Consider the following 15,576-nt stretch of genomic DNA (forward strand, 5'->3'; position numbering starts at 1 on the left):
AAAATAGTTAATTAGGACTTACCTGGTAAAATTATTTTAGTCAACCTTAGACTGGAATCCCTCATTCTTCTTTATTCCAGCAAATTTTTTATTTTAAAATAATAATAATTTCCTGCTCAAATAAGCAATGAGGCGTTGCTCATCCTCCATTTACAGGATTCAGCCAGTGGTGGAGATTCCATATTCCTGTGCTGGGTGGGGGGGGTGAGTCTGTTTATAAGACAACCGCGGTTGATTTCAGAACAAAGTGGCACTTGTTTTATCGACCCGAGAGGGATGATGGGCCGGCCGAGTCGACCTCCGGCCAGGATTTTAATTGGCAACCTTCCGATTGCGAGCCGCTCGCTCTGCCGATGAGCCACCTGGCCCGGTTTTGTCAATGGGCCTGTAAATATTTATTGTTTGGTATCGGCGCTTGCCCCTCTTAGCCAATAAGGCTACGCTAAACGAAAACTCTAAACTAAAAACTTTCAAAAATTTTACCAGGTAAAGCCCACTGAGCTATACGGCTCTTTTTCAGAAGCGACCTGGCCACAAATGATAGCCCAACGAAGTGGGCTTGTCACGTAGAAATTTATAGCAGCCAAATTCTCTGAACGCGCGACGTTGACTCTAAATGTCGAGGGAATAACCGGAGTACCCGAAGAAAAATCCACGCGACCGCGGGGAGAACACGCAAACTCCACATATACAGCAGGTGTCAGGGTCGGTATCGAACCCACGACCACCTGTAGACCAGGCGAGGTAGTTAACATCTCGCCACTGCTGCTGGCGGTGGTGGTGGGTGCCGGTGGTGGCGGTGGTGGCGGAGTGGGGAGGTGGGGAACGTCGTCTCTTGCAGCGCGAGGCCCCAATCCCGCCGCTGTTCCCTCGCAGGCAGCCCGCTGCAGTTCTTCGTGGACGCCATCGACAGCGGTCACGTGTCGGCTTTCGGACCGGGCCTCAGCCACGGCACGGTGAACAAGCCAGCCTCGTTCACCATCCACACCAAGGACGCCGGCGAAGGTAGCAGCCGCACGCCGCGCGCCACCGCAGCCGGCACGGCCGAGAACATCGTCACCGTCCGCAAAGATAGCGGATGGTGACGATGGCTGGCAGTCGAGGCCAGGACGATGGACGGTAATGATAGTCGAAGTAATAATAATGCAGCAGCAAGTTGCGTGAGGTAAAGTTAACGGGGCAGCAGTTTAAACAGTGGGTTTTTTTTACATTCTCCATTATATTTGAAAATTTGGTGAAATTGATTTGCCGCCGATTTTAATTTTCTGCGTAGCGCACCTCTTTTTTTTTTGATCCGCCCTCCTCTACACCGGGGCGTCTCAGAACGCTTCAGGCCACTTACACCGCATCTCACCTCAACACATTTGAAAGGGGCAACCCCCCCTAGTGGCAGCTGCCCCTCCTTGTTGTTACAACGTGGCCTGCGGGATTCAAAACCGCCAACCTCTGCAGTGAGCCACGTTCTGATTAAACACGTAGGCCTTTCCACAAGAGGTTTTTCTGGGTTAGGTCACGTAAATATAAATGTGTCGGTAAACCCGCTACCACCTGACACAGCCAATTAATAACTAATTGGCATGTTTTTCTTACGTTACATACCTCACTATAATTGGCTGTGTCGGGCGCTGGCGGGTTTACCGACACACACATTAAAACTTATTATGAGCCACGTTCTCCACCCACAAAACCTTGAATGGACGACTGCCGAGCGGCGCTTTGCCCCCGACAGCCGGCGAAAGGTGACAGGCCACGAAAACATTTTGTCTTCGTGCGTCCCCTAGGGGGGCTCTCCCTGGCGGTGGAGGGGCCGTCCAAGGCGGACATCACCTGCCAGGACAACAAGGACGGCACCTGCACGGTGTCGTACCTGCCGACGGCGCCGGGCGACTACAGCATCGTCGTCAAGTTTGACGACAAGCACATCTTGGGGAGCCCCTTCACGGCCAAAATCACCGGTGAGGGGCGTGCGCAGAGGCCCGCCAGAGAGTGTGCGCACAACACCCCCCAAACCCTGCAAAGGGCGCTGTGTAAATCCGGAATAGATTAGAATTGCAGGGCCCGCAAGGCCACTGGGGACCCCCTGGTGGCCATTAGTGCGGCCCCTAACATTGCGGCCCCCCCGACAATGCACCAGCCAGTCGTCGTGCTGTCAAACTCCCCGTGGTTTCAAAGTGAGTGGTGGCCCCTCACGCTGATGATGGTTATCGGCGAAAGTGGGCCCCCGTTAGAGAATTAGTGAACAACACCGTCCTCACCCGTTGATGCGAGAGGTGTACAAAATGGTAAAGGCTTCACGGAGGGGATCTTTGTCTTTGTATCGAGTCTATACGTACGCGTGCGTGTATCGTTGTGTCTTTGCGCACGTGTGCACGCCAACACGCAAACATGTGCATGTGTGCGCGCGCGTCTGTCCGTTCCGTACAGGCGACGACTCCCTGCGTACGTCGCAGCTGAACGTGGGAACTTCCCAAGACGTCTCCCTGCAGATCCTGGAGACCGACCTCAGTCAGCTGTCGGCCTCCATCCTCGCGCCGTCTGGGCGGGAGGAGCCGTGCATTCTCAAGCGTCTCCACACGGGACACATCGGTACTCGTTCGCGCGCGAGCCTCCGCGAAGGCTTCCATCCCTTCGCCACGGGCACGTCCGAGCCGTTTTACGCCGGCCTCACGAGATATCTGGCTCGGGGGGGGGGGGGCAAGCAAGGCCGGGGGGGCGGGGGGCAAGGCCTATAATGCGTTTGTCACGCGCGACATCGGTCAGTGCGTAACGGTATGACTCGTGGCGTCACACCGCTATCGTAGCGCTAGGGCACGACCAAGGAGGGCGCTCGCGTTTCACTTCGTCTGGGGGGGGGGGTATGTCGGCGTGCGTGATCCCAGTTGGGTAATTCGCGGTGTCAATTTTTTTTCAAACTCGTGGCGAATTTCGATGGCCAACTCTCTTCTAACGACGGCGCCACGGAATCTTTGGCGTGCGCTGCGAGCGACGGACGGCGCGTCGCATCGTCACGGTCGGCACACACCGCAGTATTAACCGGGGCGGCCTGCCGGATTCTAAAGGGCGAACCTCTGCGACGAGCGGCGAATGCCCCACCCCCAAACCCCCGCCCCTCGTGTAACCCGCATCATCCACCTCCCCCACCCCCAACCGCTCCCCGTGCACGCGGGTTCGCAGGAATATCGTTCACGCCCAAGGAGATCGGCGAGCACCAGGTGAGCGTCAAGAAGGGTGGCCGCCACGTGGCCAACAGCCCCTTCACCGTGGTGGTGGGGCCCTCGGAGATCGGCGACGCGAGCCGCGTGCTCACGTCCGGCGCCGGCCTCGCCGAGGGGCAGACCTTCCAGCTGAGCGAGTTCGCCGTGGACACGCGCAACGCCGGTGAGGCTGCGGCCGTCGAGATGGTCGGACGGTCGGTCGCACGCACGCACTCACCCACGGGAGGAAGGAACCCGCGCGTGATGTGGCGGCGGCGCCGCCATCGCAGATTGGGATGGCGTTTTTCCAGTGCAGTCAAAACGCAGGATTGATAAAAAAATCGGGAGCTATAACGCAGTGCGATTTCATGCCAAGATGCTGCGCAGAAGCGGTGGCTGTGTTTGATTTGATACGAGAGAGGCCGTCGGTCGTAGGCAGAGGGAAAGAGCCTGGACTTGCACAGGGCGCAGTTGACAGCGTGGATGTGAGTTGGGGGCCAGCAAAAAATATGATCGACCTCTCCTTGAGTGAAGCTTGAACGGGGGCTTCGACAGCAAGCGGGGGTGGGGGGGGAATTGCGTGGCAGGGAGTAGATTGAGATGTGGGGGGTAGAGGTAGGACAGCTCATGGACAAGAGTAGTTCATTGAGAGGGAAGAGACGGGGCAGGCAAGCAAGCAGGCAGGGGCGAGTCCTTGGAAGATCTTTCATTGTCTATAAGTGTCATCTTTAAATCGATCTGGAGTTGGATTGAGATCCAGCGAAGTGTCTGGAGCATTTCATGGGGTGGCGGGGGTGATTCGGAGTGATTTACGGCGTGTTGTTGCGTGACGTCCCTTGCCAGGATATGGTGGCTTGAGTCTGGCCATCGAGGGGCCCAGCAAGGTGGACATTAACTGCGACGACCAAGAGGATGGGACCTGCAAGGTCTCCTATTGCCCCACCGAGCCGGGCAACTACATCGTCAGCATTAAGTTCGCCGACGAGCACGTGCCAGGTAACCTTGGCAATGCGCTCCTGGTTGCCGCGGAAACGGATCGGGGGTCAGAGCGCGGGTTGAGTTCAGATCCAGGTAGCCACCTGCGATGAGAGCATGCGGTCTCCATTGTAGCCAGTTGATGGTCTTAGCCCAGTCACGAATGATGGCACAGAGAGCCCAACACAAATAAATACGGCACCTTTGCACACTCAAAAGTGCCTTGGTTAAGTGATGTCATTAGCCGAACGTGTAGGTGAACGAAGAGCGCTGGGGCATTGTAGATGGCCCCGGTGGTTGGGAGGTCACTGCGCTGAGTTGACACTGCTGAGAATCGCCACTTCAAATCCAGGTGGCCGCCTCAAATTAAACTGAGCTCTCAGGTGCAGAGAGATGTGAGTATGTATGTATGTTGAGCTTCTTTTGTACCATACGTAATCAACCGTTCTCATCGGAAGTACGAGATGATGATGGTCTCAGCCCGGTCACCGGTGACTGCACAGAAGAAAAAAAACATTGTATTTAAAGTATTGTTTTTTAAACTGAATTTGTTAAATTCCAGCTCTGAGAATAAAAACAATTATGGGGAAATTCCAGTGCCCCTTGACAGGATCTCAGAAGTAGCTCTATGACATCTCCTTCCACGGGCCGTTTTCTACCACGTGAGGCTTCCGCCGCTCTGTGAGAGAGACGATTGGAGAGTTGCCCCTGATGACACGACAACGACGCCAAAAGCACGCCGGGAACAAAACCCGGGGAGATTAAAAGAGAGAGAATTGAGAAACTCCGTTTCTGGTTGTGCTTGTTCCGCCCTCAACCTCACTGGGCTACGACCTGCACCCCCCACCCCCACCGTCCCCTGGACGCCCCCCCCCAGGAAGTCCGTTCAGCGTGAAGGTGAGCGGCGAGGGCCGCATGAAGCAGACGGTGACGCGGAGGCAGCAGGCGCCGTCCGTGGCGTCCGTGGGGAGCACTTGCGACGTCGCTCTCAAGATTCCAGGTATCACCACCCCCCCCGCTATCCCCCCCCCCCGCTACCCCCCCCCCCGTTACCCCCCCCCCCTACTCCCATCCTAGTGACGAACAACGGAGAAATTATCCGTAGCACCGGACTTGCAGGCCAGAGGCCAACGGTTCAATCCCCTGACAGGGGTTTGGACTATTTTTGCCGTTGTTTTTTTGCTGTTGTTCAAGCTTGGCAATTTGAACTTATAAGCTTCATCTATTTTACGTATTTACTTTTAGTGGTTTGCTCACCTTTCCTATACCTTGCGCTCCTGCCGATTGTTTGTATTGGACGCACTGTGGAAAAAGGGGCTTCGTAGCTCATCGGATTTCTCCAGGACGAACAAAGATTTCCCATTCCTATTCTGAACAACGTTACGCCCTCTCCCATCCCCCTATGACACGTGACCCGCCAACGTAATAAACAAACACCGAGCTGAAGAACCCTTGCCTCTGCGTGTGCCCGCACGCGCGGAACAGAAATCGACAAGGCCGAGCTGTCGGCGCAGGTGACGGGCCCGTCGGGCCTGCAGCAGCCGGCCGAGATCACCGAGAGCGGCGACAGCACCTACTGCGTGCGCTTCGTGCCGCAAGAGACCGGGCCTCACACCGTCAGCGTCAAGTACCACGGGCAGCACGTGCCGGGCAGCCCCTTCCAGTTCACCGTGGGGCCGCTGGGCGAGGGCGGCGCCCACAAGGTGCGGGCGAGCGGCCCGGGACTGGAGAGGGGAGAGACCGGCGTGCCGGGTAAGACGCGCGCGACGGTCGGCCCGGCCAGCTTTTAGACGTAACAGTCGCGCGAACTCCGGACATCCTGGCGAGCAGCAGCAGTGGCGGCGGCGGCTTTTGGCTGGCCATCGAACAACAAAGACGGTCACTGCATCGCGCGCTATCAGTATGCGCTTCTCCGGCCCTTTGGAACGCTCTTCCTTCTGATATCAGGAAGCCACTGGAGCTCTGCACTTTTAAATCATCTAGATTAAAAACTAATTTCTTTATAATAGTTTGTTCATTTTTAGTTTGGTGTTCTCCCACCCGCACCTCCGATCAGCATGGTTGGCTACGTATGGTGCGAAAGAAGTTCAACATACGTACATACATAGAACTTTACGCGTGCCAGGCTCGGAGTGTGTTATTGCCGGGATGCAAAAGTTGCCGAGTTTCTGGGAGGCTCAACGGCGGACGCAGCAAGGGCTCCCCCCTCCGTCGGCCCCGCGTACTTTTCAAGAGCCGCGCTCGACCTCGGTTATCTCCGATATTGCCCACCCCCCACCCTGGGCCACGCGAGCGTGAAGGCCGCTCTGACTCGTTGGTCGGGGGCCTGACTTACATTTTTTATTATTTTAACCAGGGAAGGCTCACTGAGCTATTTGGCTCTTTGTAATTTGCAACCTGGCCACAAATGATAGCTCAACGGAAGTTGCTGATCGTGTGGAAATTTAAAGCAGCCAAATACTCTAAACGCACGTTGATTCTAAATGTGGAGGGAAACACGTGGAGGACCCGGAGAAAAATCCACGTGACCATGGGGAGAGAGAGTGAGAGACACGCAAACTCCAAATATACAGCAGGCATCAAGGGTCGCGATCGAACCCACAACCTCCTGTCTACCAGGCGAGGTAGTTAACATCTCCTCGCCACCACGGCGCCCTAGAATCCACAGGGCTGCCGTCACCTTGACTGAGACTGCGACTGGAAAAGAACAAAGGCCGACTGAAACTAACACAACCACTGGTCCACACAGCCGAGTTCAGCATCTGGACGAGGGAGGCGGGGGCCGGGGGACTGTCGCTGGCCGTGGAGGGACCCAGCAAGGCCGACATCTCCTTCGAAGATCGCAACGACGGCTCCTGCGGCGTGTCGTACGTGGTGCAGGAACCCGGTAACGTGGCGCCCTGACATGCACGTGCGTGTGCGCGAGTGTCGGGCGTGTGTGTGTGTGTGTGCGTGTGTGTGTGCATGTGTGTGCGCCTGTGTATGGGGAGCGGTAGTATAGCGGTTAGGGCTACGCTGCGCTAGGAACCCGGCGACCCGAGTTCGATTCCCGCTCACGGACAACACCAGTGACGATTATCTGAACCGGTTCTGGGCATCACCAAAGTCGACTCGGCTTTAAAAAGAGTACCTGGTGCACGCTGTGTAAACATCAGCAATGGGGAGACAACGGTGGCCGGGCGCGGTGCTGGCCACCCACCCTCTCGTGTGCTGCGCCGGCCTTCACAAGTACTGCTCGCAAACAGCACATGGCCCCAACGGCATCTTCTGAACCACAAGAGATGGCGGCGACAGTTTGAGGATTTTGCGTGGCTGCTGTTGACGCCGGTGGCGGCGGTGGCGGTGGTGGTGACGGTTGTCGCCGTTGTTGTCGTTTGTCGGCCGCGTGCCACCGCCGCGCAGGTGACTACGAGGTGTCGGTGCGGTTCAACGAGGAGCACGTGCCGGACAGCCCCTTCCTGGTGCCCGTCGGCGCCCCCAGCGACGACGCGAGGCGTCTCACCGTCGCCAGCCTGCAGGTGAGGCGCCAGGGAAGCCTTTGTCCGTGTAAAGAAACAAAAACAACAAACAACCGCGAGCGTGTGCACGCCCGCACGTACGTGCCAGTGTTAATTAGCGACCAAAATAATTAGTCGGCAAAGTGGTTTGTTTTGCTTAGTCTGGTCAACGATGACTCTCGCGTGGACGAAAATCGTCCGGCGCGACGAATGACGACGGCTCCTGCCCGCCAATCAACCAACAACGCGCGCCCGTCTATGACGAGACGAAACTACCGGGTCACCTCGTGTAACGTCGTTACTCGAGTGCACAGAGGAGGACTGAAAATGGTAATTGGCTCCCAAAATTTTTTTTAAGAAGGTAATGGCGCAGCCCCTGCAACACCTTGCTCACTGCTGGCGGAAGGGCATCCCATAAAGGGAGCTCGATCTAGGCAGCGCCTCTGGAGGGATACGTTTGGCCTCCTCTTCCACGCTGGCCACAGCACCGATTTCAACACCGATTGACTCTCCCTCATATTATTGGTGGGGGGGGGGGGGGCGGAGGGGGTGCACGCCCCCTCACACCAAGATTTTAATAACTAACATCAGACACACTGACACAACGACCGAGCGAATCGAGTCTACGACGACCGAACGAAGTCCGCAGCGTAAACACACGAGAGTCCGCAGGTTATCGTTGACTAGACTTAAGGCTGCAACCGACCCAGATTAACACTGGCACGTGTGCGTGCCTGCCCACCAAGTGCGTGCGTGCGTGCGCGTGCGCGCTTGGCGCCCGGTTAATGCCCAACAGCTTCAAACACCGCCGGCCTCCTCCTCCTCTTCCTTGTCGCCAACAAAAAGCTCGCCGTCGACAGGAGTTCACTTTGGGCAGCTTTGTTCGAGCGCTAAAAATGTGCGACTGGTCGATAGATCCCTCCTTTTCACCCCACGCTACGCTCGCTGGGCATCAGGCAGTTGGCAGGCTTGGGGCCCTGTTGCGAGCAATTAAACGTGGGGGGGACCCCGCACCTGGGCCCCTGCACACTCGATGGCGATGCCGCTGCATTGGGTTGCCTCCAGCGGAGGGAGCTCGAGAGAGCGTGCGTTGTTTTTCACGTGGGAAGAAATTGGAATCCCCAGAGAAAACCCCACGCGCACACGAGGGGTTGACACTCGAAGAGCGACACGCCTCTTCTCTTGACCTCTGGGTAGACATTAGCGCGAGTGGTCACAGTACGACGTCACGTATCCGCACCGACCAATTAACCGCCCGGTGCACCGCTCGCACGCGACGGTGCGACCGCGATTTCCTGCGGGCTTTCGCGTTTCCGACCGTTTCGCACGTCCGCCTAAAGCTCGTGGCGCATGACAGTCGCCCACTTCATGGGGCTTTGGAGGAGAAGGGTGGCGTTTGAAGCTGACAGGCAGAGTGGCAATTGCTTCCCTAGCGCCTCGTGTGAAGGCTGGTGGGCCGGTCCCGGTAACTCTGTGATTGTGTGTTGTGCGTTCGATGCGTTTCTCAATACCGGCGACTGCTCGTGTAACCACGGTACGGCGATACTCCGAATTGCGTTGTGCGATCCACCGCAATCATCTCGTCTGTCTCGCGAACCGTCGCTGCTCATTGTATTTTTCTGAAATAATTTCCTGACCAAAATATGTATGAAATCACACGCTCGATAATTAAAGTTGTAAATATAATCACCGTGCTGGTATTTGACAGCAAGGTGATTCGATTACATCTTTGTGTTAGTAAGTTAAGTAAGTTAATTTTAGTAAAGTCACGTAGAAGGGAAGTAATAAAATAATAAAAATAAAACATAATATAATGTTTTATTGTTATTATTTTATTACTTCCCTTCTACGTGACTTTACCGAAACAACCAAGAAGATGAATCCCTGCAGTCACGAAAGCTTTAAATTGAAATTTAATTTTAGTATTTGTTATAACTGCCCACGCTGCGTTATAAGCGTTATAGATCGTGATTATTGCAAAGGCTAGTGGCAGGATTTTTTTTATACTTCAAGTACACAATTGAAATACAATTACAAAGTTAATTAAAACTGAGATCGCTGCAAATGTAATTTCGTGACTATTAATATCGTATCTTGAGTAACCTATCGGATCTTCGACATCGCTGCACGATTCCATCATGTAGACCGGCCTTTCTCAACTCCACCCCTCGTGTTCCCCGCACGGTACAGCTTTCCATGATCTCCAAACATCAGCCGCTTGCAATTGTGCAGTGGCTTCATTTTTAAACGAGCATAAAATGATGGTATTCACGGAAATGCGAACGGACCATGGCGGGTTGCTTGAGAAACTCCGGTGTAGATCCAACCTGCGCAGATTTCTACGGCTGTCCTGCTGTATAGCTTTGCGCTGGATGTGTGTCTTCGGGTTGTACCGCGCGCTGTCCGGCACGAGGTTCGGCGTTTCTGTCCACGTGGAGTGAAACGTGGGGACGGCGTGGCGGACATCACGTGGCGCAACGCGGGAACTCGTCGGACAGCTCCGCTGCTTTGGACGTTTTTGCTCACGGTCGTCGGGATGTTTAATTGTGTTCCGCTAAACCGTGCAACGTGCCCATCCAATAGGAGTCAGGGTTAAAGGTCAACCACCCAGCATCCTTTGCAGTTCAACTGAACGGAGCCAAAGGGGTGATTGACGCCAAGGTGCACGCACCCTCGGGAGCTGTCGAAGACTGTTTCGTGTCTGAGCTGGAATCTGGTAAAATGGGAAATGCACCAAGCCACTCTGTAACACTCCCTTTTGCACCGCGCCATGTTGCACGACCCCCCACTCCGCACCACCCCCCACTCCGCACCGCCCAAATCCACGCCACTCCGCACCACGGCACTCCACACCATCTCACTCCACACTGCTCCACTCCGCACCGCCCCACTCCGCACCACGCGCAAGACGTGGCCTGGCGGCATGAAGGAGGAGGACTTGGAAGAGTGAAATGTAGACCTGCTTGAAGCGATCACCACGACCAGCGGGAGGAAAGAGAGACGAAGACGTTTGTCCCGTCTCATCCTCAGAAGCCACGTGACCACGGACAGAAGGGGAGAGAGATAGATACATATATATAATCACACATTGTACTATACTTTATTGTGTCTATATAAATGTATTTATTCGTGATGTCCTCATAGCGTGCCAGTGTAAAATTTAGCTAAACTCAAATTTACTAAATTGGGTGAAACCACATTGTGAACATTGCTCCCGACCGCCGAACTACACTCGTCATTTAACCACGGCGACCTTCGCGAAATCCTTGCGCTGCGGGGACGCCGCGGGTACCAAATGTGCTCGTTTTGTTTCGTCATCGTTACATGTGGTTCTTCGTGGGCGTTCTCCCCTTGCGTTCCTCCCTTCTCCGCCTCCTCTTCCTACCCCCCCCTCCCCGTCCGTCGCAAACGCAGACAAGTACGCCATTCGCTTTATCCCGCGGGAGAATGGCGTGCACACGATAGAGGTGAAGTTCAACGGGACCCACATCCCAGGGAGTCCCTTTAAGGTTCGTGTCGGCGACCCCGGCCAGACCGGGGACCCTGGGCTCGTCTCTGCGTATGGACCCGGACTGGAGGGGGGCATTACCGGTGAGTGCCGCAACAAGACAAAGACAAAGATCCCCCAGATAGCCTGTAATGGACTCGTGGAGCAAGCGCTGTTCAGCGAGCACCTGTGAAGGCCTGCACAGGTGCTCGCACACGAAGGGGGTGGGTGGCCAACACCACGCCGGGCCGCCTTTGTCTCCCACAATGACGATTTGAGGGCGAGTCGACCTAGGGGAGGCCCAGAACCGGTTCAGATAATCGTCACTTGCGTTGGCCTTCAAAGGGAATCGAACTCGGGTCGCCGAGTTAGTAGCGCAGCGCGCTAACAGTTGCACTACCGCTGCCACACGCACGCATGCACGCGTAGGTGGGTGGTTACATCGGCGCAGCGATCGTGCCAGGCTAGGTGCATTTCGTGCCAGGCTCGGTGAAGTGCGGAGATCACGGGACCAGAGCCGTCCGTAGGGTGGACGGCGAATCAGGGCGACTGCCCTGGGCCCCGCGCTTTGGGGGGCCCCTGCGCTTCGATGTCAGTGTTAGATATAACACTTCCGGTTTAGTTTGAAATCACACCGTGTGGGCCACAGGTCCCGCACCCCCTTCCCCCTCTATGGAGCTGCCCTGCCCGGGACAGACGCAGGTGCCTCGGGTTGCACCCTGCCTGTCGGTTTGAAGCACCACCGCACTCTAGCGACTCATCGCAGTGCAGCACAACGCCGCGTATCCGACTCGCCGGCCACTGACGCACAGGCGGACGTGTGCAAAGATCGGATACGTAACAACGACAGTTGCGCCACCGAGAGCACAAATAGGTCACCGGGGCCAAAAGTCGGAGCGCGATCTGCACAATATAAGGGCGGGGAAAAGACGCGGCGGCTCGGGAGAGAAAACGAAACGCGCGCGACAGTCTGGGCGCACGCGAGCGGAGAGGCCGGGACGATCCGAGTCGCGACCGAGCGTGCGCCGTCGGCACGACCCTTGCGCGCAGGGGCGACGCTCGACTTCGTCGTGAACGTGAGCAAGGCGGGACCGGGCGCACTCGCCGTCACCATCGACGGGCCCTCCAAGGTCAAGCTGGACTGCGTCGAGTGCCCCGAGGGCTACAGGGTCACCTACGTGCCCATGGCGCCCGGCAACTACCTCATCACGGTCAAGTACGGGGGACCCCACCACATCGTGGGCAGCCCCTTCAAGGCCAAGGTCACCGGTGGGTGCTCGGCCCGGGGGCCTCTGCATTGAACGGCCGCTAGTCCGGGGGAGGGGGGGGGAGCCTCGGTCTTCACCGACGGCCGATGAGGGCTCTCAAATACTCGCCGTGCAATTGGCGCACACCTCGGCGTTATCCGGCGGATAACCTAAACGGTGACCTTTACCTTGGTCACAGTGAGCATGCCAACGTTGGTACGTGGCTGGAACCGACGCTGACCCGATGGCTTGGCCCCAACGTTCCACGTTTTACACGGGGGGGGGGGGGGGGGGGTCAAGGCGCGTCGGTCGAGGTCGGGTCCGAGTTCCGAAGTCGGACACCGCAGCGAGGATGCTTGCAGCGACGGGGTATACGTCGTATTTTTGGCGGGCCGTTAAGAGGGCAACGAACATACGGACACTGCGGAGAAAGGCTGCGAGGCACGGGCGCCGACTTCAGTCGAGCCCGAACTTGCGTCCTCCTCCCCCCCCTCCCCGACAGGTCCACGTCTGGCTGGAGGCCACAGCCTTCACGAGACGTCCTCGGTGCTGGTGGAGAGCGTCACGCGCTCGTCCACCGTCAACGCCGTGAGCGCCGGCCTCCCGCGCTTCGCCTCGGACGCCAGCAAGGCGGTGTCGCGAGGCACGGGCCTCGGCAAGGCCTACGTGGGCCAGAAGAACAGCTTCAGCGTCGACTGCAGCAAAGCCGGCGAGTGCACCGCAGCGCCGCCGTTTGATCGCCCGGGGTCGCGGCCGCAGTTTTTTTTGCCGGGGGAGACTGGAGAGGAGGATTTCCCTCACTCTGCTTTCTTTTTACACATCTGGGACTGGCACTGTCAGAATCAGAACATTTATTTATGCTGGAGGAATCCGATGAGTTATAAAAGCTCTGTTTTACGGATGTCCAGTAAATGTCCAGTCCTGTCAGGTGTCGTACCTTGGGTGGGATACGTTGATTTAGTACTTGAACGGTAGACTCTTTGGGTATTAGCAGCCGCTGTCGGGTTGGGGCTGGCTAGCAAGTGGCCAGGAGATGAAGTATAACAATAGTTTGTTGACGTATTTGGTCTGCGCACGCCACCACCTTTTTTCAAACGCGAACTATTTATTCAACTAAAACTGTTTTTATTTTCCCAGGTAACGCCCACTGAGCTACGCAGCTCTTTCTGAGAAGCGACCTGGTCACAGATGATAGCTCAACGAAGTGGCTTATCGCGTGTAAATGTATTGCAGCTAAATGCTCTAAATGTGCGATGTTGATTCTAAATGTGAAGGGAAAAACCGGACCCAGAGAAAAATCTACACGTCCACAGGGAGAGAGAGAGAGAGACACGCAAACTCTAAATATACAGCAGGCGGCAGGGTCGAGATCGAACCCACGGCATCCTGCATACCAGGCGAGGTAGTTAAAATCTCACCGTCCCCGCCCACCCCCGCACAGGAAACAACATGCTGCTGGTGGGAGTGCACGGGCCGCAGACGCCGTGCGAGGAGGTGCACGTGAAGCACATGGGCAACCGGCACTACAGCGTGACGTACACGGTGAAGGAGCGCGGGGACTACGTGCTCATCGTGAAGTGGGGCGACGACCACATCCCCGGCAGCCCCTTCAGGGTCAACGTGCCCTGAGATGCTCGTCCGCCGTCGTTCTCGCCCACAACTCGAGAACACAAATGTATTAGGGAGACCAAAAAATTACGTACATGTTCCGCCCCACCCCCCGCCGCACACTAATATCTTGACAAAATGTGACCCGACCAGGCAAAATGTTGAAACCAAGCGATTGTTTGGTCGACTGCTCGCTCGTGACACCTACTGACGGTTCAGTGCGGTTGCAGGATTCCGTCAAAAGTATCGTCATGCCAGCGGCAATGCATTCGGGGAAACGCACGCCCCGTCAATTTGTCGTTCAACTCGAGGGCCGAAAAGTCTCGCCTGAAATAATTTTGCGTCGCACCGAAAGATTTCCTTGTTAGGCGGCACGCGCCACGACGCCGTTCCCAGCAATCCCGCCCTGCAGCGTCGCCACCGAGAGTTGCTCGACGTCGTCCGTGCGCTGCCAAAGCACACCGAGCGGCGGGTACCTCATCCGCCCAGTTGGGCGCTCTTCTTGTTCGGACGGGGATGACCGACACGTGACGCGTGCGTGCGCGCGTGCTCACTGTCATCGCGTTGGCAGCCCCCCACACCCCAACCCCCCTTTTTTCCCCCCGCATCGCGTTGTAACCTCCGCCACCCGCACGCCGCTTCACGCGAATCGCCGCGCACAAACACAAATGATGTATTTAAAAAAAAAAGTGAATGCGACCCAGTTTCTTCTCACGTTTCTTGGTTTTTGTTGTTGTTGTTCGTAATCGACACTCAACACGACTGTACGCCCCCCGCGCACATGCGTGCCCGCACGGTCATAAACTGCTCGCATGAAGGAAGGGACGTAGTCGTCCGGACCCAGTCGCTGCCAGGGACTTAAGCTACCTTTCCGTTTTCATTCGGCCGCGTCAAAATCCCCCGCCAATCAACCGTCTCTGCTGAGACCGACTCATCGCGTTTTCCGCCCCCCGCTTAAGATTTGTTGCACCGCCTTGTTCTGCTCGCGTCTCGGTCGATCGGCAGCTCGCGGGTCCGGGGAGGGGGTCCGGGGAGGGGGGCCGGGGGGAATAAAGCGTGGGCCACTCCCCACCTCTTTCCACGAACTTGGGGAAGAGTAAGCCCCCCCCACGCCACGGATGCAATCCACAGGGCCTCTCTCAGAGCTCTGGGCGAGTGGCGGGCCCCCTTCCGCCAGCGTTTGGCGCCAGCGAGCACTTGCAGGGCTGCTCATTTACCTCCTCGAGCTGCTTCGTAGCGCGACGCCTACGGCGCACGGGACTGCCACGACCGATCGGCCGACTCGGTGGATAGCCCGAGCACACGCTCACTAAGTTCATTCGCAGGTGCCCAGTGCGTTTGTCCTCACCGCGCCAACGGCCTTCACGTTGTTGCGCCACGCGGATAGAGCGCGCCGTTTGACGCCCGGATTTTGCCGAGCCTTGTGCGCCGAGGGCAGGAAATGACACTTCTATACAGGATAGTTCTGTTTGCGTTGCATTTTATACTTTACGTGCCTGTTTTGCATCCTTTCAAGTATCGCTTCATATTATAAATACTGCTAGGCTAATAAACAACGCTTAATTTTG

General features: G+C 56.6%; 1 protein-coding gene across 1 annotated transcript in view; it reads left to right on the forward strand.

Annotated features, from left to right (window-relative positions):
* LOC133356750 (filamin-A-like) overlaps nucleotides 1-15,576 on the forward strand; it is an 86,508-nt gene extending 70,932 nt beyond the window's left edge. The window contains 14 exon segments of the mRNA XM_061574407.1: nucleotides 877-1,005; nucleotides 1,782-1,955; nucleotides 2,425-2,586; nucleotides 3,175-3,378; nucleotides 4,038-4,190; nucleotides 5,047-5,169; nucleotides 5,655-5,921; nucleotides 6,919-7,056; nucleotides 7,572-7,687; nucleotides 10,250-10,382; nucleotides 11,081-11,257; nucleotides 12,204-12,422; nucleotides 12,903-13,109; nucleotides 13,842-15,576. Coding sequence (XP_061430391.1) covers nucleotides 877-1,005; nucleotides 1,782-1,955; nucleotides 2,425-2,586; nucleotides 3,175-3,378; nucleotides 4,038-4,190; nucleotides 5,047-5,169; nucleotides 5,655-5,921; nucleotides 6,919-7,056; nucleotides 7,572-7,687; nucleotides 10,250-10,382; nucleotides 11,081-11,257; nucleotides 12,204-12,422; nucleotides 12,903-13,109; nucleotides 13,842-14,029 — 2,390 coding nt within the window. The 3' untranslated portion in view covers nucleotides 14,030-15,576.

Source organism: Lethenteron reissneri, chromosome 55 (assembly GCF_015708825.2).
Source record: "Lethenteron reissneri isolate LAM-NWPU_2019-01 chromosome 55, ASM1570882v1, whole genome shotgun sequence".
Lineage (NCBI taxonomy): Eukaryota > Metazoa > Chordata > Hyperoartia > Petromyzontiformes > Petromyzontidae > Lethenteron > Lethenteron reissneri.